This window comes from Chiloscyllium punctatum, chromosome 6, assembly GCF_047496795.1.
Source record: "Chiloscyllium punctatum isolate Juve2018m chromosome 6, sChiPun1.3, whole genome shotgun sequence".
NCBI classification, from domain to species: Eukaryota; Metazoa; Chordata; class Chondrichthyes; order Orectolobiformes; family Hemiscylliidae; genus Chiloscyllium; species Chiloscyllium punctatum.
Window position 1 is genome coordinate 24,708,108 of NC_092744.1, and position 24,383 is coordinate 24,732,490.

General features: G+C 42.5%; 1 protein-coding gene across 8 annotated transcripts in view; it reads left to right on the top strand.

Moving 5' to 3' along the window:
* Positions 1 to 24,383, top strand: part of LOC140478784 (TRAF2 and NCK-interacting protein kinase-like) — a 245,463-nt gene that overhangs the window by 191,354 nt on the left and 29,726 nt on the right. For 4 of the 8 annotated variants that reach the window (XM_072572152.1, XM_072572154.1, XM_072572156.1 and 1 more), the window contains 6 exons: positions 5,286 to 5,450; positions 6,535 to 6,795; positions 9,463 to 9,569; positions 10,613 to 10,788; positions 13,211 to 13,308; positions 17,528 to 17,551. In XM_072572152.1, the coding sequence (XP_072428253.1) occupies positions 5,286 to 5,450; positions 6,535 to 6,795; positions 9,463 to 9,569; positions 10,613 to 10,788; positions 13,211 to 13,308; positions 17,528 to 17,551 (831 nt within the window). The remainder of the gene's footprint in view (positions 1 to 5,285; positions 5,451 to 6,534; positions 6,796 to 9,462; positions 9,570 to 10,612; positions 10,789 to 13,210; positions 13,309 to 17,527; positions 17,552 to 24,383) is intronic. The other 4 variants (XM_072572155.1, XM_072572160.1, XM_072572157.1 and 1 more) reach the window with 1 other exon arrangement.

Sequence of the window (24,383 nt, forward strand, 5' to 3'; positions counted from 1 at the left end):
GATCAGTTTTATTAAAAACAATACTGGTCCTGGCAGACTTAGCTAACTCAAGCACAGCAGGAATTGAACCAAAGACATGGTTGTAAGGTCCAGTGCCAACTAATGATACATTACCTGCTGAATAGACTACATCGTTATTTACTACTTTTTCTACTTAAGAGGACGATAAAGGCCAAGCTTGCATTTTTATAGTAGCTTTCACATCCCAAAGCATTTGACAGCTAATAAGACATTTCTTGGAGATAGGCACTGCTGTGGAGTGGGGAAATGCAATAGATCATCTAGGTAAACTAAACTTGCACAAATGAGGAAAATAACCAGGTCTTGTTTCACTGATGTTGTTTTTGGGATAAATATTGCCCCTGGATGCCAGTGAGAACTTCTCTGCTCTGGTTTGAATAGAAGCGAGAGAGATCTGTCGCATCCACCTGAAGGTGTAGTTTCAGCCATTTTAAGAGTGTGGAGATATTTCTTCACTCAGAGTGTGGTAAATCTTTGGAATTCTCTGTCCCACAGGGTGGAAGAAGGTCAATCATTCAGCAGGTTCAAGACAGAAGTCAATAGATTTCTGGACACTAATGACATCAAGGGATATAGGTATAGGAAAATAGCATTGAGGTAAAAGATCATTGATGATCTATTTGGCTGGTGAAGAAGGCTATTCTTATATACAGTTAGTGGATCCACATTCACATCACTAATCCAGTGACAATTTGACTGGCTACTTCATTACCCTCTCAATTCCTTCCTCTTTCATATACTTTCAATTAATGTGAGTGATAAGTGCCTTCCCCAAGTTGCTGCACTTCTTGTCCTGGTCTACTAATCTTCAGACTTTTCAATGTAGACATATTTCTGACAGCACTTTTGTACATTACGCAGTTTATTATTGTACTAATGCCAGTTCCCCTCATCATTGTCAAGGCTAAGTTGAGAATGATGAGCTATACTTGAGGTATGAGGTTCATGGGGCTCGCAGGAAGTATCTGAATGCCTAATTGCATTAGGATCTGGAAGTGAATCTCAAAGCTTCATCAGTTGTGAACCAATTGGCATCAGCAGCAAATTTCCATTTTTATTGAAGTCACAATCTAGTAAAATGTCCCAAGGCATTTCACAGATAAAATTCATCTGATGTTTAGCCAAAAAAGTGGTTTAACCTCACCTAGAAGAAAGCAAGTTAAAGGAGGAGAGAGAGGTGAAGAAGTTTAGGAAAGGCACAGTTAACTGAAGGGATGGCCATCAATGGTGGAGCAGCTAATAGCAGGAAAGGGCAAGAAGCCAAAACTGGAGGAGTGCAGGGATCTTTGAGAGATTTTCAGGGAGACAGTTTGAGGGAAATGGGGAGGGCTTGGCCAGGTTTAGGTTTAAGAATGAATAGTTAGAAAACTGGTCACACGATAAATTAGTTATCATTGCTCTTTTGCAATATATTTTAAATAGGTCAGTCGCTGCCCTTTTTGTTTTTAATGTAGGTACTTCCATGCACTTAGTGTTCAGTTTGAGCAGTGAGGGAGGTAAATTGTGAAATAATGATTAGAATCATGCCAGAGTCAAAACCAGTAGGCTACAAAAAAACATGAAACTGAAGAGGGAGGAGGGGTCTTGTTTCTTTAGAAGCACCTTCCAAACATCCAGCCTCACTCTGCTTTGGGACAATAGCAACATGGGGTGTGGAAACAATTTTACTGCTGAAATCCTCTCTCAAATCACGTACCATCCTGAGTGGGACTTTTATCACCCATTCCTTTATGGTCACTGTGTCAAAATCCTCATACTTGCCATATGTCAGCACTGTGGTTGTACCTTCACCACACAGAGTGTACTTGGTTAACTCCCACCAGCACCTTCTGAAGGGCAGCAAGCACTGAGCAAATGACAACATGGCAAAAATTAATGTTTAAACAAAGGGTTCAAGATCCTTGGAACTCTGGATTTATTGGAGATTATGGTATTCCCAGTGAGCTTTCCCACTTACTAAAGGAACATGTAAGAATGTAGTGACCATTACAAATCGACTTGAGACATTTTCCGAAATTGTTCTTTCAAAACATTTGACAGTGTGCAATGCCAATAAGAAATTGAAAACGCGATTGGCCTGAACTGAATGGCAGCTTTATTCCGTTGCTTCCTTATCTTGAATACTTCCAGACCTAGAAAAAGTCATGTCAGCTCCTGCAAGAGCAGAAACTATGGGAACTTAAACTCACCCACTTTGTACTGACTTCTCCTTGCTAGATTTTTCATATTAAACACTAATCCTGGAATTAATGAAAATGGCTGAGTGAATGACCAATCTCTGTCACCTCCTGCATTCCCCAAATCAGAGATGCCAGTCTAAACTCCACATGATCCCAAGAGGTAGCTAAAGGCACTGGACACTGAAAAGGCTATGGGCTACAGCCCTGCAGTAGTACTGAAGATTAGTGCTCCAGGACTAGCTGTGCTCCCTAGCCAAGTTATTCCATTACAGTGACAGAACTGGCATCTACCCAGCAACGTAGAAAATTGTTCGGGTGTGTCCTGTTCATAAAATGCAGGACAAATCCAATCTGAGAAATTGCCATCCCATAATTCATTACTCTTGATTATCAGCAAAGTGATGGAAGGTGTCAATGACATGAGGCATTTATTTAGCAAAAACCCAGCCCTGTTGGGTTTTATCAGGGCTGTTAGGTTCCTGACCTCTTTGTTCAAGCATTTGCTAAAATTTCAGAGGTGACATGAGAATGACTGCCTTCAACGTTAAGACAACGTTTGACAATGTGCAGCATCAAGGACTTCTAGCAAAACTAGAGTCGATTGGAATCAGGAAGAAATCTCTCCACTGGTTGAAGTCAAATCTAACCCAAAGGAAGGTGGATTGTTGGAGGCCAAACATCTTTGCCTCAGAGATTCACTGCATAGGTTCTTATGAGTGGTACTCTCTCCCAACCATGTGTAGCTTCTTCAGGAATGACATTAGGGGAGAAGTAGGGATATTCACTGACAATTGTACAGCATTCAGTACCATTCACATTTCCCCCAGATATTGAAGCAACAGTGGCTTCAATGCAGCAAAACCTGAACAACGTTCAGGCTTGGGCTGATAAATGGCTTCTGTGTGCACAAAGTGTCAGACAATGACCTTACCTAATAAAAGAGAGAGTCTCACAACCCTTTCCTGAACATTAAATGGGATTATCAGTTTCTCCACTGTTCACATACTGGTAAATAATATTGAACGTAATTTCACCAGCTACATAAATATTGTCATTCGAGTGAACAAGTTTGAGGCTGAGTATTCTGCTTAAAAATGACTCATCAGCTGACTTCCCAGTCCCTGTCCACCATCTACCAGGCACAGCTCAGGAGTATGATGGAATAATCTTCATATGCCTTGATGGGTGCAGCTCTAAAAATACTCAAGAAACTCAACAACATCCAGGACAAAATATCTCAAATAATCAGCACCCATTCACCACTTTAAGCATTCATTCTCTCCTCCATCAGTGCACAGTGGAAGCAGTAGCTCTCATCCACAGGATGCACTGCAGCCACTTGCAAAGACTTTTCCATCAAACACATGATTTCTGCCATCTAGAAGTTCGAGGGTCGCAGGTACACGGGAACACTACTGCCTGCAAGTTCCCCTCCAAGCCACTGGACATGTTAGCTTGGAAATATATCGCCAATCCTTCAGTGTCACTGGGTCAAATCCCAGAACTGCTTCCCTAATGGCATAGAGGGTGTATCCTCACCAAGAACCCCGGTTCAAGAAAAAAGCTCACCACTATTTTCTCTTGGGCAATTAGGAGAAAATAATACATGCTGCTTTTGCCGTTGCTGCCCACATCCTGTAAATGAATAAATTGGAAAAGATTAAAAATAATTGAATGTAAGGCTAATCCTTGATTGGCTTAAGACCAGGTAAAATCTTAATGTTGTTGGGATTTAAGGTGACAATAGGGCATGTTTAGGTGACCAGCTCTATTGTGGTAAGGGAAAATTCCTGATCTTCCTTTCCAAGTGTGAAGACAAAATGTGGCTTTCTTCAGCTGTGACTTGTGGAAGATCCTAAGAATAGAGAAGTCTCTGGTGTGCTGGAGAGGCTAAGCTGTAAATCAAAGACTGTCTGCCAAACATTTCAACTTGAATCTCGCATCCACCCAACACAAATGGCTAAATACCTAGAACTCTCAGTGAGAGGGGTCAGGGATTGATTCTCAACTTGTTGGACTTCCAAGCTTAGCCTGAAAGGCTTCATTCAGAAACCAACCTGCACTTCTTAGAAGTAAGAACTTCATGTTTTGAAAAAGATTTCCCTTAGATTTTTATCGATTTGGAACATTTGAAGACAATACGTTTGGTCGCCTGATGCAACTATGACTTTTAAACCTATCTTGGCTACTCCTATTTTCTCTTGGGCTGCTGAGGGTTGTGGATCTGATGGACTTCCTGATCTCTCCATAATTGGATTTCCAATGTCTGGGAATGCTTGCCTGAAGTGATTAGGATTTAGTAACTAGTTCTGCCACTGAAAGTCTCTAAGTTCCTTTGAAATCTTCATTTTATTTCTATTCAATTTGTAATTATATTACATGACTGCAAATATACCAAAAATATTGCAAGAGGCAGTGCAGTCTGACTAATTACTATCAGCTTCAGATAAGCCTGTACCAGAAATTAATCAACTGTGGTGTGCTTTGGGTGTGCTATATTTTGGTTTCTGTTATTCATCTGCTTTGAATGCAAAAGGACCTTAACTGTGTGGCCCTGGTACATGCAATACAATTCTTTTTAACCAGAAGCAGAATATTTCAAATCTTTAAAATTTGACCCAATCTGAGACCTAGACTTTTAACAAAGCACTATTCCAACTGTCTCAGATCCTTGAAATCTCAGCTGGTGAGACCCCTTGAGATTTAAGAATATGGGAAAGCTTTCATTTTGAATCTGTAAGTACAGTGTTTGTCAATTCTCAGCATTTTATTTACTGATTTGATTTTATCTTCCAAAATTCACTTTCTGTTTCAGTCTATCTCTTTCTGATGAATTTGGAATGTGCTGTCTTAGGCCAATTGCAGAGAAAGTGTTCAATCCAAGAAATATGGGAATAAATTCACAGAGCTCTGAATGGCCTGTTTGCCATGGCATCATATGGATATGTTATATTCTGCTCTATGTTATGGTGAATGTTGAGAGAGATTTGCAAGACACGTTTTAGAAGGTGTTAATTTGATGTTGCTAACACTGCTTTTCTTTCCTCTCACCATCCACCCTCTCTCACTCTTCCTTGGTTCTAGGTGGAGGAACGCTCCAAGTTAAACCGCCAGAGCTCGCCGGCAATGCCACATAAGATGGGGAACAGGATGTCTGATCCAAGCATGCCGCCTCGCTCCGAATCATTTAGCAGCAGTGCAGTGCAGGCTGCACGAACCCCACCAATGCATAGACCTGTAGAGCCTCAGGTAGCAAAGTCAATAGTTCCTACAATCCTCACCTGTTGTGTGCATGGAGGACTGCTTGAAATACTCTGGATTGCTGATGCTTCCTGAAGATGCTATGCCTGCTTCACAACCTTATGTAGCATTTTACAATAGTGGAAGAAGCCATTCAGCCCTACATGGTCATCTGCTGGCACCATACTCCTTACCAGCCTCTTCCTGTCATATCTCATCTCCCCTTGTCAACATACCCTTCTCTTCCTTTCTCCTTCATGTGTTTATTCAGCCTCTCCTTAGGTACATTCGTGCTGTTTTTGTCTGTACCTCACCAAGGTATGGTGTGCTTCTCACTAATGTCTGGGTAGAGAACTTTGCTCGTGAATTTCCAATTGGATTTATTAATGACCATTGTGGCCAGGGAATTTTGATATCTTCCCACTGTGCCTTCTATTTACCCCTGCCCCATAAATAGAAACAGTTCCTCATGTTCAGACAAATGAATCCCTTTGTAATTTCACAGTTTGTGGGAGGTTCCTGGTTTATTATGCCTAATGGTGAGAATCTCTGGGTTTGGGAAATTCTTATACACTTACACTTTCTCCAGTGCTGCTATCCCTGTTCCTCTGCTTGTGCCAAGTCAGTTTCAGAACGACAGAACTCTAGGCCAGCCCAAGTTGGTCTCAAATCTTGCTGGAGTCTTATGCCCTTGCATCCCATCTCCTGGAGCTTGATCCTGGGAAGTCTGAATAAGATAACAGGAATGGAGAAACATTGGAAGATAAGAATTAGGAAGGAGTGAAACACAAGGTCAAAGTTCAGGAGACAGGGCCATTAGTGACCTCAAGGAAAGTAGGAAAGTCGCCTGGTCTCCTTTCTTCAATAACCCCCCCATCACCCACCTACCCTCACCCCATCATCATTGTGTCTAGCTGCTTTTCCAATTATTCTAGAGGATATGGCTCCATTATTTTCATGCACAGAAATTCCCTTCCTTGTGATAGTCACTCTGGGTGTGTGTGACAACACCTTATGTTTGGCCTCAATCCACCACAAGATGATGTCATGGATTTGCAGATCTGGGAGGTAACTCTAATTTCCTTCTGCGCAGGTCCAAGTAGCTCACCTGGTTCCTTTGAAACCGCACAGCACTTCCATGACGGGTTCCCAGTCCCTTCACGAGCAACCAACTAAGAGTATGTCCAGCGCTTTCCATTCACAAGAGGGGCTAGTGTCACATCGTGCCGAAATGCCACGGCAGAACTCCGACCCCACATCAGAAACCCCGCCCCTCCCTCCCCGCATTGGGTCAAGAGAAGAAAAGTGTGGGGGCAGCGTTTGGCACAGGCAAGAGGAGGACACCCCACCCAAGGTAATCAACTCGTCGTGCATCATACCTCATCTCTCTCTCTGTAAGGCTGTACTGAGGCCGATGTAGGGTGGTCAAGTCCTGACATTATTCCAGGAGCTGCTAGCCCATGGCCCCCAGTCACACCTAGCCCCTGTTACTGATGTCTCAGTAAGCCTACTATTCAAGACACCAACTTTATCGTTACCAATTTAAAATATAAATACATGCTTCGTTCGCAAATTGATGGTTTTTGACTGTCCAACAGCCTGTCCTCATCCCCCTCCATCTCCCAACATTTTTTGAACAAATAAGAGAAAGCAATTTAAATAAGCCTCTCTTTTTGTTTTTAGTTTTTGATTTTTGCTTGTGACTGGGCTAATCTTTGATTTCTGGAGACCTAGGACAGTCTTGGAGGGTTGATATACCATAGGTTTAGGGTGTACTATACATTAGTATTAGTAAGGTACTCAAATCCAACCAGGCTGGTGGCATCCTCGTCTACCACCATCCAGTGGTGGGATGTTAGGTCAGCATCTCAGCAAGTGAAAGAGATGAGATATCTGGAGCCACATTGTCAGTCTGAATCTTCAGGTATTCCAGTCTTCTGCTGTTATTTTGCTTTTGAGACTAATAGAATGTGGGAGGATATTCACTTTTTCTTTTGGGACTGTTAATAATGTTTCTATAGAATTGTGCAACTCAGAAGAAAGCCAGACAATCCGTCATGCCTGTGCTGTCTCGCGGAAAGGACTCTGGGGATTTCTCATTCTTCTTAATAGTTTTCCAGATCAACATAGCTTGCTGCTTAAAAGAAACAAATTGTTTCCTCTTGCCTTTGTTTCTTTCCTTCAATTGTCCTTCAGTCAGTTTCCCTTTGGTTCCCAAACCTCCTACTACTGGTAATGGTTTCTTCCTATGTACTCAATCCAAACTGGACATAATTTTGACTGCTTGCAAGTGTCCCCGTATATTTTTCCAAGGAGAAGAGTCTCTGCTTCCCTAGTCAGAGTCATTAGTTTGCAATATAGTAGAAGGTCATTCAGCCCGTCAGTTCTCTCTCCACATCATTTGAAAGCTGATAAGCAAAATGCCTTACCTATTTTGCCTGGTGAATTTGAAGTCGGGGAAATAGACTGAGAATTCGAACATCTCCAATCAATCGTTCCTTAACTGTTCCTATTCCAAAGAGAATTCCTGTGGAGATTCTGAAGTCCCAAATGCTATCTGGTGTCTGAAGAGATCCACAGTTAATACCTGTCAAGTAAACATAATCATAAAGATTACAACTACAATAATCAATTGTAGTTGTAATCAACAGTTAACTCCTACCCTGAAAGATATTTCCATGGTTGGCAGCTCCCCAAATTGCTTACCCAAGAGTCAGTGTGGGGATTTGGGAATTTTGTTCAAATCAGTTCGTGGCATTCTTACACAATGTTGACAGATCTCAGTTAAAGTCTCACTCCAAGACATGAGTTCATAATCTGGTCAGACACTCAGTGCTGTTTAAGGAAGAGCTGTATTGTCCAAGACACTCTGCTTTATTATGTAAGGTGCATTTTGCATAAATGGCGTTAGCAGTTATTCACAGGGATTTCTTGAAAATCCACCACCACAGCAATGACAATGACCATGCACCTGCCCTCTACAGAAATTAAAATCCCATTCTACCACTGTGGGGAGTTTATGCGTTATCATAAGCTCCAACATTCTTCTCTCTGATAACACTGCCAGGAAGCTCGCTCACTGAATGTTCACTCCATTGCTGCTTCTGAAGTCTTGCTCTGCACAAATGGCTGCCACATCTGCTTGCATATTAATGCTGCACTTCAGTGTGAGTGATTGATTGTGGATGAATGAAGCACTTTCTGAGATGGTCTTTGATACTACAATGCTGAGATAAATCTGTTTGTTGGGTCTCAATCACTAAGTGTTGGAAACCACTTTCCAAGCTATGCCTTGATGGGTCAAGGTGACTCACTTCAGATGAAGCATCTTCCTAAGGAAGTCGCCTCTCAGTATAACGTTCGCAAAATATATGGTCTCATTCAGTCCACCTGGCAATGAAAAATTGTTTCCAATCAGTCTCAGTGATAGGAACAGAGAGAGGTCAATCAGTCCCTAGAAACTGTTCTGCCATTCTATTTGATCACAGCTGATTTGTATTCCACCTGCCCTTTTCTCTAAACCTCACTCACATTATCCATCTAAAACCTACCAATTGCAGCCCTGAATGCTCCAGTCTCTAAAGATTTTTTGGGCAAGGGACAGAGTTCCAGATTTCCACTCTCTGTAGCTGAGGAGGTGTACTCAATCTAAACTGTTTATGATTTGATATACTTTCATATGTCTTCACATCTTTCCCAGGAGAACAATCCCTACTCCTCCCATGAAGTGCCTAACTTCAATTCTACAGTTATGTCACCTTGTTCTGAACTTCCCCAAGCCAGTAGAAATGGTTTCTTTCTGCCTACCTTACTAAACCTCTTTGTCATCTAAAGATCTCATTTTGGTCATCGCCAATCTTCAGTAAGACAATAAAGACTGACTCTGACATGAAATTCTGCATTTCTCTCTCCTTTGTGACCAATTTAGGAACCACATGATTGCCTTTTTCATCTCTCTGTTGACCCCATTGCTGACTCATCGTTCGTTCTTCATCGTGTACCTTGTTTTTTTAATTATCAGGTCCCTCAGAGAACAACATCCATCTCACCAGCACCAGGCCGCAAGAGTTCACCTGGAAACAGCAGTGGATTGGCTAATCGGCCCAGTGCCCAGTTAATCAGAGCAAGGTAATAAGGAATGAAGGAAGGATTTTGAATAATTCTAAAGTTATTGGGAGACATTGCAGCAAATTTGTTTTGGTTTGCGATTTCAGAATTGATGAGACAAGGTTGTAGTAATATAGTGGCTCTGTGTGTTCTCCCATCTTCATTGACCTCCACCACTCACCCTCTGTGACCAGTTCTGAAGTCAGTGATTTCTCTGTGATTGTTTTAGTGAACTGAATTTCTTTTTTATGTCAACTGAGAGTAGTTACATGATTGCCATTTGGTTTTCTATTGCATTTTATTTTGCATTCAAGTTTATCAATCTGCTGTCCCCAGAATGTCAAGCTTGGGTTGTGGATTGTTAGTCCAGTAACGTTATACTAATACCACAATCTCCTTTGGGACCTGTTCAGGCTCTGATTCCCTCAGTTTAATTTCAGTATCTGGTTCCTCAGTCACTGACAAGTTTCCAATCCCTCAGTCGCTGTCCAGTCTCCAGTCCCATAGCCTCTGTCCTGCCTCTGGTCCCTCAGTCTCTGTCCATCTCCAGTCCCTTGGTCACTGTCCAGACTCCAGTCCCTCAGGCTCTGTCCAGCCTCGAATTGCTTGGTCTCTGTCCAGACTCCAGTCTCTCAATCACTGTCCAGTCTCCAATTCCACAGCCTCTATCCAGTTTTGACTCCTTCAGTCTCTGTCCAGACTCCAGTCCCTCAGTCTCTGTCCAGTTTGTGGTCCCTCAGTCTCTGTCCACACCCCAGTTCCTCAGTAGCTGTCCACTCTGTAGTCCCTCAGTCTCCGGTCTCTCAGTCACTGTCCCATCTCTGATCCCATCTTTTGATTTCTAGTCTCTCTAGTGTCCAGTCTCTCAGCCACTGTCCAGTCTCTGGACCCTGGGTCTCTGTCCAGTCTCTGGTCCCTCAGTCTGTATCTAGTGTCTGATTCCTCAGTCAATGCCCAGTCCCTCAGTCTCTGTGATGGGTCTGGGCTGTTCATAGAGATATTTCCAGAAGTCTTGTTTTAGTGCGGAATGCTTAGCTTTGACCCTTATCTGGTTTCCATTGCAGTAATCCCGACTTGCGTAAGAACGAGAACCTGTTGGAGACCCCCCTGCAACGTACCAGCAGTGGCAGCTCATCCAGTTCCAGCACTCCCAGTTCCCAACCTGGCTCCCAGAGTGGATCCCAGAGCAGTTCTCAACCAGGCTCCCAAAGTGGATCCAATGAGCGCAACCAAATCCGGGGTAAGAAGGACTGAACGGAGGTTATAGGGAGGGTAGAGGGAGACAGCAAGGAATGGGTGAGGGTGGAGGAGGGATAAATTATAGGTCGTGAAGGTAAGGATGGGGATCATTTTTTGGGGATGTGGTGAATGGGAGGGTGAAAAGGATGATGAGAGAAATAAATTTTGGGGGAAGACTGAAGTGTGGAGTGGGAGATGTCAACATTGTTTAGGTACAACACTAGTGGCTATGTAGATGCTTGATTTTGACTCACTGCAAACTGTGTGCTGTGTTGCACTCCAAAATATCCAGGAATTAGAAGCACACCCCAAGTTGGGGAACAAATTAAGGCAATTCAATAGATTTAGATAAACAGGCCATTTGGCCCAACTCCTCTGTGCTAGAGTTAATGCTTCGCAGAAGCTGACCAAACTCCCTCTTCAACTCACCCTGATCCTTCTATTCCTTTTTCTCTCGCGTTTATCCAGCTCCCTCATCAATGTGTTCACCCTATCTGTTGTAACAAGTTCCACATTCTCACCATCTTTGGGTATAGAAGGTTTTTTTTGAATTCCCCATTGGATTTATAAAGTTTGATCCTATATTTATAACCTCTAATTTTGAATGCTCCCACACTTGGCAGCTTCTTCTCCACTTCTGCCTTAATGAACCTCCTTAATGAACATTAAAGTCGTATTTTCTTCATTCATGGGATGTCTGTGTCACTGGCTGGGCCAGTGTTTAATGGCCACCCCTAAATGCCCTTGAGAAGGTGGTGGTGAGCTGCCATCTTAGTCCATTGGCTTGATTTCATGTGAAATGATATGAGGTGGTTGATAACGCTGGGGACCTCCAGTGGAGGCTGAGATAATTTATCAATTCAACACTTCTGACTAAAGGTTGTCACAAAATACTTTTGCACGGATGTGCTAGATTCCCCAGTCGACAGTCATGGGGACATTTCATGTGTGGAAGCCCCTCCTGCTACTTGTTGTTTCATTGACCACCACCATTCATGACTGAATATGTAGGAACTAACTGCAGAGTTTAAATCAGATCCATTGTCTGTGAGACCAGTTAGCCCTTCTACGACATTTTGTCTTCACTGTTTGGCATGTGAGTAGTCCTGTGTTGTAGCTTCACTAGGTTGATACCTCATTTTTAGGTATGCCCTCCTATGCTCTTCATTGAATTATAGGATGAGGGAGATCCATATCCAAGAATGACTAAATGAGTACGGAAAAGGCAGGCTTTAAAATTTTAGAAGGTTCATGAAGGAAGAAGTGGAGAAGAAGCTTCAACTTGTGAGAGAGTTGAAATGAGAGTTTTATAACTATAGGACTGTCCTTCATAAATTCGAAGGGGAATTCAAGGAAAAGTTTTATCAGCAAAGAAGCTGAGATTGTGGGACTTGTTACAACAGGAAGTGGTTGAGGTGAGTAGCATAGACACAGTGAAGGGGTAGCTGGATAAATACTGGAGGGAAAAAGGACTAGAAAGTGAAGGGAAGAGGGGGTTGTGAATGCTCCTGTGAAGCATTGGCTAACACTGAGCAGTTAGGCCAAATAGCCTGTTTCTCTAAATCTGCAATTTCCTTAATGACTCCCCAGCCAGGTGTCAATCTGGCTGTTTTGATTCCTGGACAGTCTGGAAAAGGTTCAAATTTTGGATCTTGCAATGCAAAACAGCACACTGAATTATAGAAGGAGGCCATTTGGTCCATTACATTTGTATCAAATATTATTAGGTCTCCTATTCTGAGAGAACATGCAGCTGGGATCTTTACCTGTGTGCACTGCTAGATAAGGCCCTGGGAAACCATCTCAGATAAACATTCACTTGTGAGAGACTGGAAAACCCTCAACTTTCCGAGATTTGAAGGAGGGCTAGTCCTCAAGCAAAAACACACCAAATTCTGGTGCTGAATAATTTTTTTTGGATATTTGAGTGCTAAAAATGTGATGTCCTCTATTTCTAATGTTAAATAGGTGATTTTCTTTCATATGCAGATTTTTAAATCCTGTTCTTCATAGTCAAACTCCTCCATGAACCCACCCCGACATCTGCAATCTAGTCCAGTTCTACACCCTCTCAGTCCCTTCCCTCCTTCAATTCTGGCCTCTTGAGGTATCCTGATTATAACTTCTCAACCTTTTGCAGCCATGCTTTCAGCTGCCTGGACCCTAAACTTGAGAATCATCTCCTTAAACCTCCCTACTTCCCCTCGTCCTTGAAGACACTTCCTAAAACAAATCCCTTCGATCAGGTTTTTTTGTCATTTGACCTGATATCTCTTTCTTGGGTCTTGGTGTCTAAATTTGTTAGTGCCAGCTCCTGTGATTCCTGGGACATGTTACCACGTTAAGGGTGCTTTACAAATGCAGATTGCTGTTATTGGAAGTGTTTTTGCAGGTTTCAGTGTGGTGATCTTGTAATGTTGCAGGAACAGGGAAGCCTGAAGGATCACCAGTTCTCCCTCACGAGAGTTCGCGAGTGAAACCAGAAGAGGGCCGGGAGTTGACACGGCCTGGGAGACCTGCTGTAAGCATTCCGCAAAACCTCATGCTAAATCGTACTCCATAAACACAAATCCACTCACACATCTACTCTGTGAATTGGATGCACTTGCTGCTTGTAGAATGACAGACTAGTTATTTCCCAGTGTTCATCTATGTATAATTGTAACTTGCAGCACAGAAAGAGTTAATTCAGCCTGTAGCCACTCTTTGAAAAAAAGCTACCCTTTAGGTGCACTTTTTCCAATTCTTCCTCCGTAGCCCAGCATGTTTTTCCTTTTCAGATATATCTCTTTTGGTGCCTCATAGAATCAGAGGGAGCTCATTCAGCCCATTCTGTCCAGGCAATTCTTGCCAAAAGTAAATTGCCTAGTCCTATATTTTCCTTGTAGCTCAGCAAATTTGTTTTCTGCTCAGGATCTTATTCAACTCTTTTAATTTTTAAAAACCACGAATCACTGACTTGCTCTTTCAAGGCCCATCCATAATTGTCTTTGAACTGAAGTAGCTTGCCAAGCCATTTCAAAGGGCGGTTCAGAGTCAGCCACATCATTGTGGGTCTGGAGTCACATGTAGGCCAGACTGGTAAAGATCGTAGATTTCCCCTCTTTGAAGTACATTCTTGGACCAGAAGGGTTTTTACAATGATAATTTCGTTGGCACCGTTACAGAGACTGGCCACGTAGAGAGTCATACAGCACAGAAACAGGCCCTTCAGCCAACTCATCCATGCCAACCAGGTTTCCAAAACTGAACAAGTCCCATTTTCCTGCATTTGGTAGATGTCCTTCTGAACTTTTCTTATTCATGTACCTGTCCCAATGTCATTTAAATGTTGTAATTGTACATGCCTCCACCACTTCCTCTAGCAGATCATTCCTCATACACACCACCCTCTGTGTGAAAAGGTTGCCCCAGAGGTCCCTTTTTAAAATCTTTCCCTTCTCACCTTCCCTCCTATTGCAGGGCAATCAGATTTATATGCTGTACTCCAAATGTGGCCTTACCAATGTTTTGTACAGCCATAATACTATGTCCCAATTCCTGTATTCAGTGCTCTGACTGATGAAGGCAAGTGTACCAAATATCTTTTTTACCATCCTGTCTACCTGTGAGATCACTTTCAAGAAACTATGCACCTGCACCAGTAGGTGTCTCTGTTCAACACCACTCCCCAGGACCATATTATTAACTGTATAAGTCTTGGCCTGGTTTGTCTTACCAAAATGCAACACCTTGCATTTATTGCCATCTACAGCCTACTGGCCCAGTTGATCAAGATTCTGATGTACTGTTAGATAACTTTCTTCACCATCCAATATTCCAGATTTTACAAATGGGAATGTTTGTTTCACCAGCTGCTGTGGTGGCATTCAAACCCACACTTTCAGAGCTTCAGTCTGGGTCTTTGGATTTCTAGTTCAGTGATATTACCACTGCACCACTGGCCACTCCAGGAATCTGCCTCTATCATAATTTCAGGCAGTGCATTCCAGATCCAAACCACTTACTGCATGAGAAGGTTTTCCCTTTGTTGCCACCAATTCTTTTACCAACCACCTTAACCCAGTGCCCACTAGTTCTAGATCTTTGCGCTCATCTTCTCCCAGTCTACACTGTCCGGACTCCTCATGAGTTTGATCAATCAAGTTTTGCCTTGACCTTCTCTCTCCTCTCAGGATAAATACCCCAGCTTCTCCAATCCATCTTTTCTGATACCATTCTGGATAATCTGCCCTCTCTCCCTCCACATACCTCCTGTTGTGTGGTGCTCAAAATCGAACCACCCCCTCCAAATCAGGCTGAACCAATGTTTATAAAGACTTGGAGTAAGTTAATGAAGGTTCCTCAAAAGGCAGTGAATGCAGAATCTTGAAATGTTTTTAAGGTAGACATAGATAGGTTCTTGATAACCAAGTGGATGAAACGTTACCAGGCGTATGCAGGAATGTAGAATTGAAGTTAAAGTCAGATCAGCCACAATCTTATTGAATGGTGGAGCTGGCCTATTCTTATTCCTTGGTTGTATAATAATCTCTTTTCTCTTGTACATTATGCCCCTATTAGTAAAGCCTAGCTCACTCGATGCTTTATCAGTTTCTATCATCTTGCCATTCCACCATTAATGATCTGCGCACAATATGCTCAGGGCTCTCTTCTCCTGCATTGCCTTTAGAATTGCATTCTTCATGTCTAATATTGCTTCTCCCCATTCTTTATAATAAAATATATCATTCAATACTTCACTGTATTCATTTGCATTGGTCATATAGCCATATTTCTATCAGCTTCTTTCTGCCTTCTTGATGTCAATCATTATCCTCTTCACAGTTCCCAACCCTTCCTGCTTTTGTGTCATCCACAGGGTTCGAAATTGTGCCCTATCCACCCAGGTCTACGATATTAATATAGATCAGGAAAAGCAGATGTCTCCACACTGGTCCATGGGGGCCCCTGTTATCAACCTTCCTCCACTCACAACCATTCTCTCTTTACCAGCATGTGAACATACAAGCTAGCTGCCATTAGGATCCTCCAGTCTGATCCACCATTGAACAACAACATGGCTGATGTGGTTACACTACATTCTGCCTATTCCTTACAACCTTTCACACTCTTGTTTAACAATGAGTCCATCAACCTCTGCTTTAGAAATAGTCAAATACTCTGTTTGAACGTAAAAAGTGAGCATAGACATGATGGGCTGATTGGCCTGATCCTGTGGTGTGCGATTCCAGATATGCTTCAACACAACTCCTTGACCCAGTGATTGTATAGCCAATGGAACTGGATTTTTTTTAAAGAATCTCTTGTTTTGAACAATAAGGAAAACAACTCAATGAATTTGTGAAAATATATATTATAAAACACAGAGAAAAAAATGTGCAATCGGTATTGAAAGTGGGGCCAGGGGTTTTGCCCTGAAAACAACAAAAGTCTCAAGTTGCCTCTTTTTCAGTATGGTCTGCCATATTAAATAACTCCATATCAGACATTTAACAGGGTAGTGGAGGAACATCCCTGGGATTAAAGACCCCCACCCACTGAGAGCTGCCACCTAATCAGAGGCTGGCAGCTCTTTACTGCTCAACAGTACCAATAGGAGGTTGTGGTTGCTTCTGGTATTACACCCCACCCAAGTCCCAAGATGGCCAAGATGAAAGCAGAAAGCAGGTGAATGATGGTGGAAGGGGAGTCACCCACGAGGGCAGAGGGTGGCTCTTCTCGGACACTCTCCCATTCTGGCAGGGGGAGGGCACACCCCTGTTCCAGCACTGATTGCCTTTCAACAAGGGACAGCAACCACACCCCCCACCTCCCTCTGGGGTATTCCCACAAGCAAAACCAACAGGGTTTAACAGGTTGCCATGTAGTGAATCCCCTGCCCACAGAGTGGGAAGGCTGTCACTGATGGTATGGCGGTGGGGTTCCTCACCCACTGCCCTGCCCCCCCCATTCCACCACAAACATTCCATAGAGAAAGAGAAGGATATAAATTCTGACCATGGACCACTGCAGAGCACTGCATGAGGGACTGTACAATGTCTAACTTATTACAGTTTGGACTGGCTGTTCAAATATGAAAATGTGGGTTCCAGTGAGGTGGAAATTAAACTGAGATTTTATGATTCTGATTATTGTCTAGGCACTTCTGCTGGTCAGTGTGGGAAGTTGCATGCAAAATAAATTTAGGTTTGGCTTCCTGAAGTTTTCCCACCTGCACTGACCCCACCCTGCCCCGCTACAATCTCACATCCACCAACCAACTTCGCGATATATAATAATGATCGGTGAAGATGCATTAAGTGCCCGTTTTGGGGCTACAGGGCAGGAGCCTCTGAAGGACCCGCTCTGTGTCCCTGAAGTGTGCACACTGCCTTGTCACTTTATCTGCGCTGTCTCGGTGCATGGCATCAAAATGACCTGTTTGGCTATGAAGGCAGCTGCCAGCAAGCATGAATTCAAGCACCATTTTGGTTTCGCCCATTTTCCCCCTAAATCATTAACCTTGTTGGAAATTGAAACTACACGGATTGCTGGAGTTATTTGTTATGCAGAGCATTGTTGTGATTTACTTTTTGATTGAACTGATCCTTGGTGTTTGAACTAACATTTCCTTTTTTTTCCTTTTGTCTCTTAACCTTCTCTCTCTCTATCTCTCTCTCCTTCTCTCTCTCACTATCTCTTTGTTTCTTTGACTTCTCTCTTGCCTCGATCCTGGACTAACTTTGCCTTCTTCTCAGAGTTATAAGAAAGCAATAGATGAGGTTAGTGCCATCTTTCATACAGAAAGAACACACCATGAAACCTCGAAACAAACCATGATGGCATTGTGAGCTTTTTATATTGTTCCTTTTCTTTGAACAAAAAGAAGGGTGTGAAGAATGGAATGGCCAGCTCAGGTTGGACATGTCACTCTTGTTGATCAAATTCCCAGCTCTGATACATTTCATAATTAAGAAACAGAAGAGTTTGGTGAGATTGGTATACATTTTGAAATGCATGTCAATTTTCTTCCAGGCCTGCTCTCACTGCTTGGAATTAAATAAATTGTACAACATGCAAACAGGCCATTCAACCCATCTACTCTACACCAATGTTTTACTATCCATATTCGTCCTTCCATCCCGACTTCATGTTACTCGTATATCTGTATCTTTCCATACCCTCATGTTTTCCCCTTAACTACATCTATACTATTCACCTCAACCAATCCCTGTTGTTGCAACATCTACATTGTCACGTCAGTTTGGGTAAAAAGGTTTCTTCTGACTTCCTGATTGGATTGAATCATGACTCTCATATATTTATGGGCACTAGATCAGTTCCCACCTATGAGTGGTGACACCACTCCGCCGATCCAATCAGATTTGGAAAGAAGAAATATTGGTGCCCTCAACGACCAGACCCTTGTTCGAAATTGGCACCCAACCCCAGCCTCAGAGCTCATGGTTATCAATGTTCCAGCACAGTTCCAGAATGTCCAGTAATTATACACCCACCTCCCAGGGCACATAGTTATACATGAGGCGATGTCTTTGTACAAGAGGAATATATGGAGGATGCAATGGCTTTGTGGTATTATTATTGGATTGTTAATTCAGCGAACCAGGGAATGTTCTGGGGACCCAGCTGAGATTCCTGCCATGGCAGATGATGGAATTTGAATTAAATTAAAAATAAATCTAGAATTAAGATTCTAATGATGACCATTGAATCCATTGTCAATTTGTTGGATATACCCTTCTGGTTGCCTAATGTTCTTTAGGGAAGGAAACTGCCATCTTTAGCTGGTCTGGACTACATGTGACTCCAGATGCACAAGCAATGTAGTCGACTCTTAACTGCGAGAAAGTGAGGACTGCTGATGCTGGAGATCAAAGTCAAGAGTGTGGTACTGGAAAAGCATCGCCGATCAGGCAGCGTCCGAGGAGCAGGAGAATCCCCGCTTCGGAAAGGCTTATGCCGAAATGTCAATTCTCCTACTCTTTGGGTGCTGCCAGACCTGCTGTGCTTTTCCAACACAACACTCTCGATTCTTAACTGCCCTCTCTGTTGGGCAGTAAATGCTGACCTAGCTAGTGATGTCTCTTCCTGTGAATCAATTTTAGAAAAATAGGGAGAGAGGTCAGCTCGTCTTTTGAAAACGTAACCTTAAAACTTCTATCTGGTTCAGGCCTCTCTTTCTCACTAAATGAATCACAGGCTGGTTAATCTTTCCTGTTTGGTCCAACCTCTTCATTAATATCCATGTCTATCTTTTTCTGTACTTGCAGTTGTGCCATATCAGATTGGCCATGATCTTAGGAGCAGCCTTAAGGGGCAGAGTGGCCTACTGCTGTTTCTAATTTGTATGTTTGCACGTGCCTGCACAATACCTTAATAATGTAGAGATCAGAACTGTTCACAATATTCCATATGGTCTGAGCAGCTTCTGTAAAGGTTTCACATAAACTTCTGACTTTTGAATATTATGCCCCCGTCAATGATCGACAGGACTGCATTTTTCAAAATTTGTTCCTTAATGATGTGTGAGCGTAGCTGACAAGGCTAGCATTCATTGTCCATGTCTAATTGCTTTTGAACTGAGTGGATGCTAGGCCGATTAACACTTCTCCACACTATTGCGGGTCTGGAGCCACATGTAGATCAGACCAGATAAGGATGACAGATTTTCTTCCCTCCAGGATATTAGTGAACCAGATGGGTTTTTAACAACTATTGGCAATGGATATACAATCGCCATTACTTAAATCCCCTTTCTAACTGGATTTCTAAATTTAATTCAAATTCCAGCTTGGCCTTAGGTCTCCAGAAAAATAGGACTGGATTTCTGGATTACTCATCCAGTGACATTACCACTGGAGCACCACCCTGTGAAGCTGCGTAACTGCTTTTAATGATTTCTGTGTCTGATCTCTTGTATCCGTCTGCACCTCAACCTCAGTAAGACTGTTAAATTCTAAGGATTACCAAAGTGCATCAAAGCCTCACATTTACGTGTACAGCATCTTGAAGATTAACCCTGAAGGTTCTAGGCTCACTCTGGAAGCTTGGCAAACCCAAAATTCCAATCTGGATATGAGGACAAGTGTGAGATTTTGAGAAGGCACTGTCGGGTTGGGGCAGTAATCTTTTAATTTCAACAGAACTATCTTGTTCCCATTGTTAATGCACTAACCTATGAAATTATTCATTGTTGTGCTTTCTAAGGAGGGATTACCTTTGTGTGTCCATGCATTAAGGATGAGTATAGTGGGGGTTGCCTGGGTAGAGACCAATGTTACCATGCATAACCAACTTCGTGTATTCTGGACCCAATTTGTGTGAAGTGTTGAGTCAGACCATAATGGTGAGAGGTTCAGTCCATAATTACTTCTTGGAGACAGTAGCCCTTCTGCTCTTTGTTGATGCAATTAAACTCCCTACTTAGCTCTCTGTGAACAGTTGCTGCCCTGAGTCGGACCTACACTTTGCCCCTCAAGGTCCAACAATAGCTTCTAGGAGTTGCCTTAGAACACAATGCCCTCCAAGTTGCTGAGTCAAAATGTGTTACAACACATTGGGGGAAATCCCAATAACCACATTACTGAGCATGGCTAACTTGGGCTTTAGTTTGCGTGACAGGCTGAATTAGATGTTACAAAGAACAGTACAGCACAGCCAAGCCTGCATGGACACAAGACACCTTGCTAAGCTAAACACTTTTTGTCTCTCTACAGTCCATATTCCTGTACTCTCTGCCTATTCATGTATCTGTTAAGGTGCATCTTAAACATTGCTGTCGTATTCACCTCCACCACCTCCTCTGGCAGCAATTTCCAGGCACTTCTCACCCTCCATGTAAAAATCTGCCTCTCATATCTTTAAAATTTCCTCTTTTTACCTTAGGCTTATGTCCCCAAGAAATTGACAGTTCAACCTGAGGAAGAGGACTCTGACTATCCATTCTATCCATGCCTCAGAACTTTGCAGACTTCTATCAGCCTCTGACGTTCAAATGAAAACCAACCAAGTTTGTCTCCTCCTAACTAATATTCTCTAAACTAGACAATATCCTGGTAAACCTCTTTTTTTACCCTCTCCAAAGCCTCCACATCGTTCTGGTAAATTGGCAATCAAAACTGTACACAATATTCCAAATGTGGCCTGACTAAAGTTCTATACAACTGTAACATGACTTGCCAATTTTTATACACTGTGCCATGGCCAATGAAGGCAAGTATCCCATAAGCCTCTTGAACCACCTTATCTTTGTGTTGCCACTTTCAGGGGACTGTCAACCTGTACGCCTCGATCCATCTGTATGTTGATACTACTCAAGATACTGCCATTTAATGTATAAGGAAGGCAAATGGACTGTTTATTTTAAAAGTGACAAATCATAAAAGTTAGGGAGGTTTTACTAAAACTGTATAAGGTACTAGTCAGACTACAGCTGGAATACTCTGAAGAGTTTTGGTCCTCTTACCTAAGGAAAGATACGCTGTATTGGAGGCAGTCTAGAGACGGTACACTGGGTATGGAGGGATTTATCAAATGAGGAGAAGTCAACTGGGTTGGGCCTGTGTTATTAGAGTTTGGAAGAATGAGAGGAGACCTGACTGAAAAACGCAACATTTTTCGGGGACTTGAGGGGATAGAGATCGAAAGGTTGTTTCTCCTTGTGGAAAAGTCTAGGACTAGAGAGTATAAACTCAGGGAAAAGGCTCATCTATTTAAAAACAAAATACGGAGAAATGTTTCCTTTCAGCTGTGAATTAACCTGTGGAGTTCTTTATCTTTGAGGGGTCTTTAGTTGCTGGATCATTAATTATATTCAAGGCTGAGATAGATAGCTTTTTTAAACCAAGAAAGGAATCCAGAGTTATGGGGAAAAGACAGAAGAAATGGAGTCAAGAATTATCATATCAGCTATGATCTCACTTAAAGAAGGAGCATGCCCGATGGGCCAAATGGCCAACTTCTGCTCCTATATTTTATGGAGTGTTATGGTAAGTGAGCAATCTGCTTCACCAAGATTCTTTAACAAGCTTGTAAATCTCCAACAAAGGTTTGCAGGAGACATGCAGGTCTCACGGTTAATTTGGGTGTTTGTCCAGATCAGTTTGGGGGAATTGGCAGGTGGGGTTGGGGGGGGGGGGAAGTGGTGCGAGGTGTTGACAGTTCCCTGCATCAAAACCACTGGATGGGAACCTTGTAAGGTGAGCCCAATGCTCTCTGTTATTCCCTGGCACTTCTCTCCCACCTTGATTCTTGTGGTTTGATGTTATTGGCTGGGTATCTCCTCAGGTCCTCTGAATTAATTGATGTTTTAATTTTCAAAAGAGGAATTTAGGTATAAATCCAGACCAAATTTGGATGCTTTTTGCAGCATTTGGCTGCTGGGTTTAATTCAGTTCTTGAGCAATGCAGCTAAAGTGCAATTTTGGAAAGGAATTTGGCACTTTTTTTTCTGAGATCATCATTAGCAGTTATAGTCTCAAGAATGATATCAGGGCTTAGAAACTTGAATTGCGTAGATTGGTTGTGTAACCTAGGTATGAATGATATAAGTTTGGAAGATTATGGACGATTGAACGAAGGCATTTTAGATCATTAAAGGATTTAAATGTGTGGATGGATAGGAGCTATTTCCTCTTGTGGAAAACTCCACAACAAATGTGCAAAAGATCAGATTAGAGCCAGGCAAACTCAGGGGGGAGTGTCTGGAAAACCATTTCACAAACCTCTTCTTTGGGGCAGCACAGTGGCTCAGTGGTTAGCACTGCTGCCTCACAGCACCAGCAACCTAGGTTCAGTTCCAGCCTCAGGTGACTGTCTGTGTGGAGTTTGTACATTCTCCTCATGTCTGCATAGGTTTCCTCTGGGTGCTGTGGTTCCTTCCCACAGTCCAAAGATGTGCAGATTATTTGGATTGGCCATGCTAAATTTCCCCGATATGTAGGTTAGATGGATTATTGGGGATGTAGGGCTGGGTCTGGGTGGGATGCTCTTTGGAAGGTCGAAACAGACCTGATGGGCCAAATGGCCCCTTTCTGCACTATAGGGATTTGATAATATAATTCTGTGTTGAAGTGTAGTCAAAATCTGGAAATTTCTCCCAATGAAATACTGGCTAAACTTGCAAAAATTCAAACTTTAGTTGGGAAGTGGGATCAAGACAATGCAGCAGCCCTCTGGCACATTCAGGACTCCAGTGGTAGCAGACTATTCAATCTTGCCGTTCGCACCAAAAGGCTGTATTCCACGTGTGAGACAGCTAGAAAAAACATGACTAATGATGGTCGCACATCCTGTTCTCCACCCCCAATACTGCCTCAATCCTTTAGCACTTTCAAGCTATGGTCACTCGATAAACTGTCTTAATTCCTCCCAACCCAATTCCCATGCATAACATTCAAAGCTAAGGAAACAACCCATTTCAGCCCAATTAACTTAGCCTCCTCCTCTCCCTCAGAATCTCATATAACCTTCCAGATTATCCCATTCTGTTATCTAATCAATTAAAGCCAATGCCCAAGATTTCATTTTAATTGAAATTGACATTTCAGTCACCAATTTGTGGTAGTTCTGGGCACATTCAGTTATCTCTTCAGGCCATACTACAAGGAGAGACTGTACTTTGGCAGGGTTAAGATTGGCACAGCTTCTTAAAAAAGCAACCCTATCAATGTGGTACTCAGGGTTAAACTATGGAGGAAACTTATTCTGTCTTCTCGCTTTATGGCTGGGATTTTGAAGATGTCTTTGACCCTCCCAGTTGAGGGAGATGCACCAGGTAGTTGCCTTCAAGACTGTGTTCTGCAGAAACCAACTCTTTAATTACTGCAGGATGTCCTGTTGTGTGTTTGGAGTTTGAAGAAACAGTGCAGGTATTTTCAATTTGAAACAAAATCTCTGTTGATTTCTGGATGAAGATTAGAGAACACAACAGCATCATTGTGTCAACCTCTGTGATCCTTTGAATGTCTTCAGATTGGGGCCTTAATTTTAGGCCAATCCAACAAAAACAAAATTACCTTGAAAAAATTAGTTTGTGGAATATACAGCACAGAATAAGGCCATTTGTCCCATCATGTCTGTGCTGGCTATTTGGAAGGCCTATCTAATTACTTCCCCTCTCCATTTTGTATCTTCATATCTCTGCATTTTTTTTCCTATTGAAATACATATTATGGTTCTTTCTTGAAAGGTATTATTAAATCTGCTGCCATTGCCTCTTCAGGCTGTGTTTTGCAGAATGTAATAAATAAGCATCTCCTATACTCTTTAATCCTTTTGCTGAACTTTTGAAATGGCTCAGATTGTTGGGCTAAACGATAATCATTTCCAAATTCTCTTACTGTTCTCTGCTGAATTCCACACTATTCATCACCCCACCTGGACAATTAATGAGTAATCGAAGGATAACTGAGATTCACAGAATAACCCTCTCTGAGTTTCTTTTGGTTTTCTTTTGCCAAGTCATGTGGTAGTTATTTTTTTTCTTTCTCCCTGAACCCTCTCCCCATGCTGACCCTTCGGTCACTAATGTAGGGAGAAATGGTAAGACTAGTGCTTTGCAAATGCTAGCTTCTGAACATCTGCATGTATTGC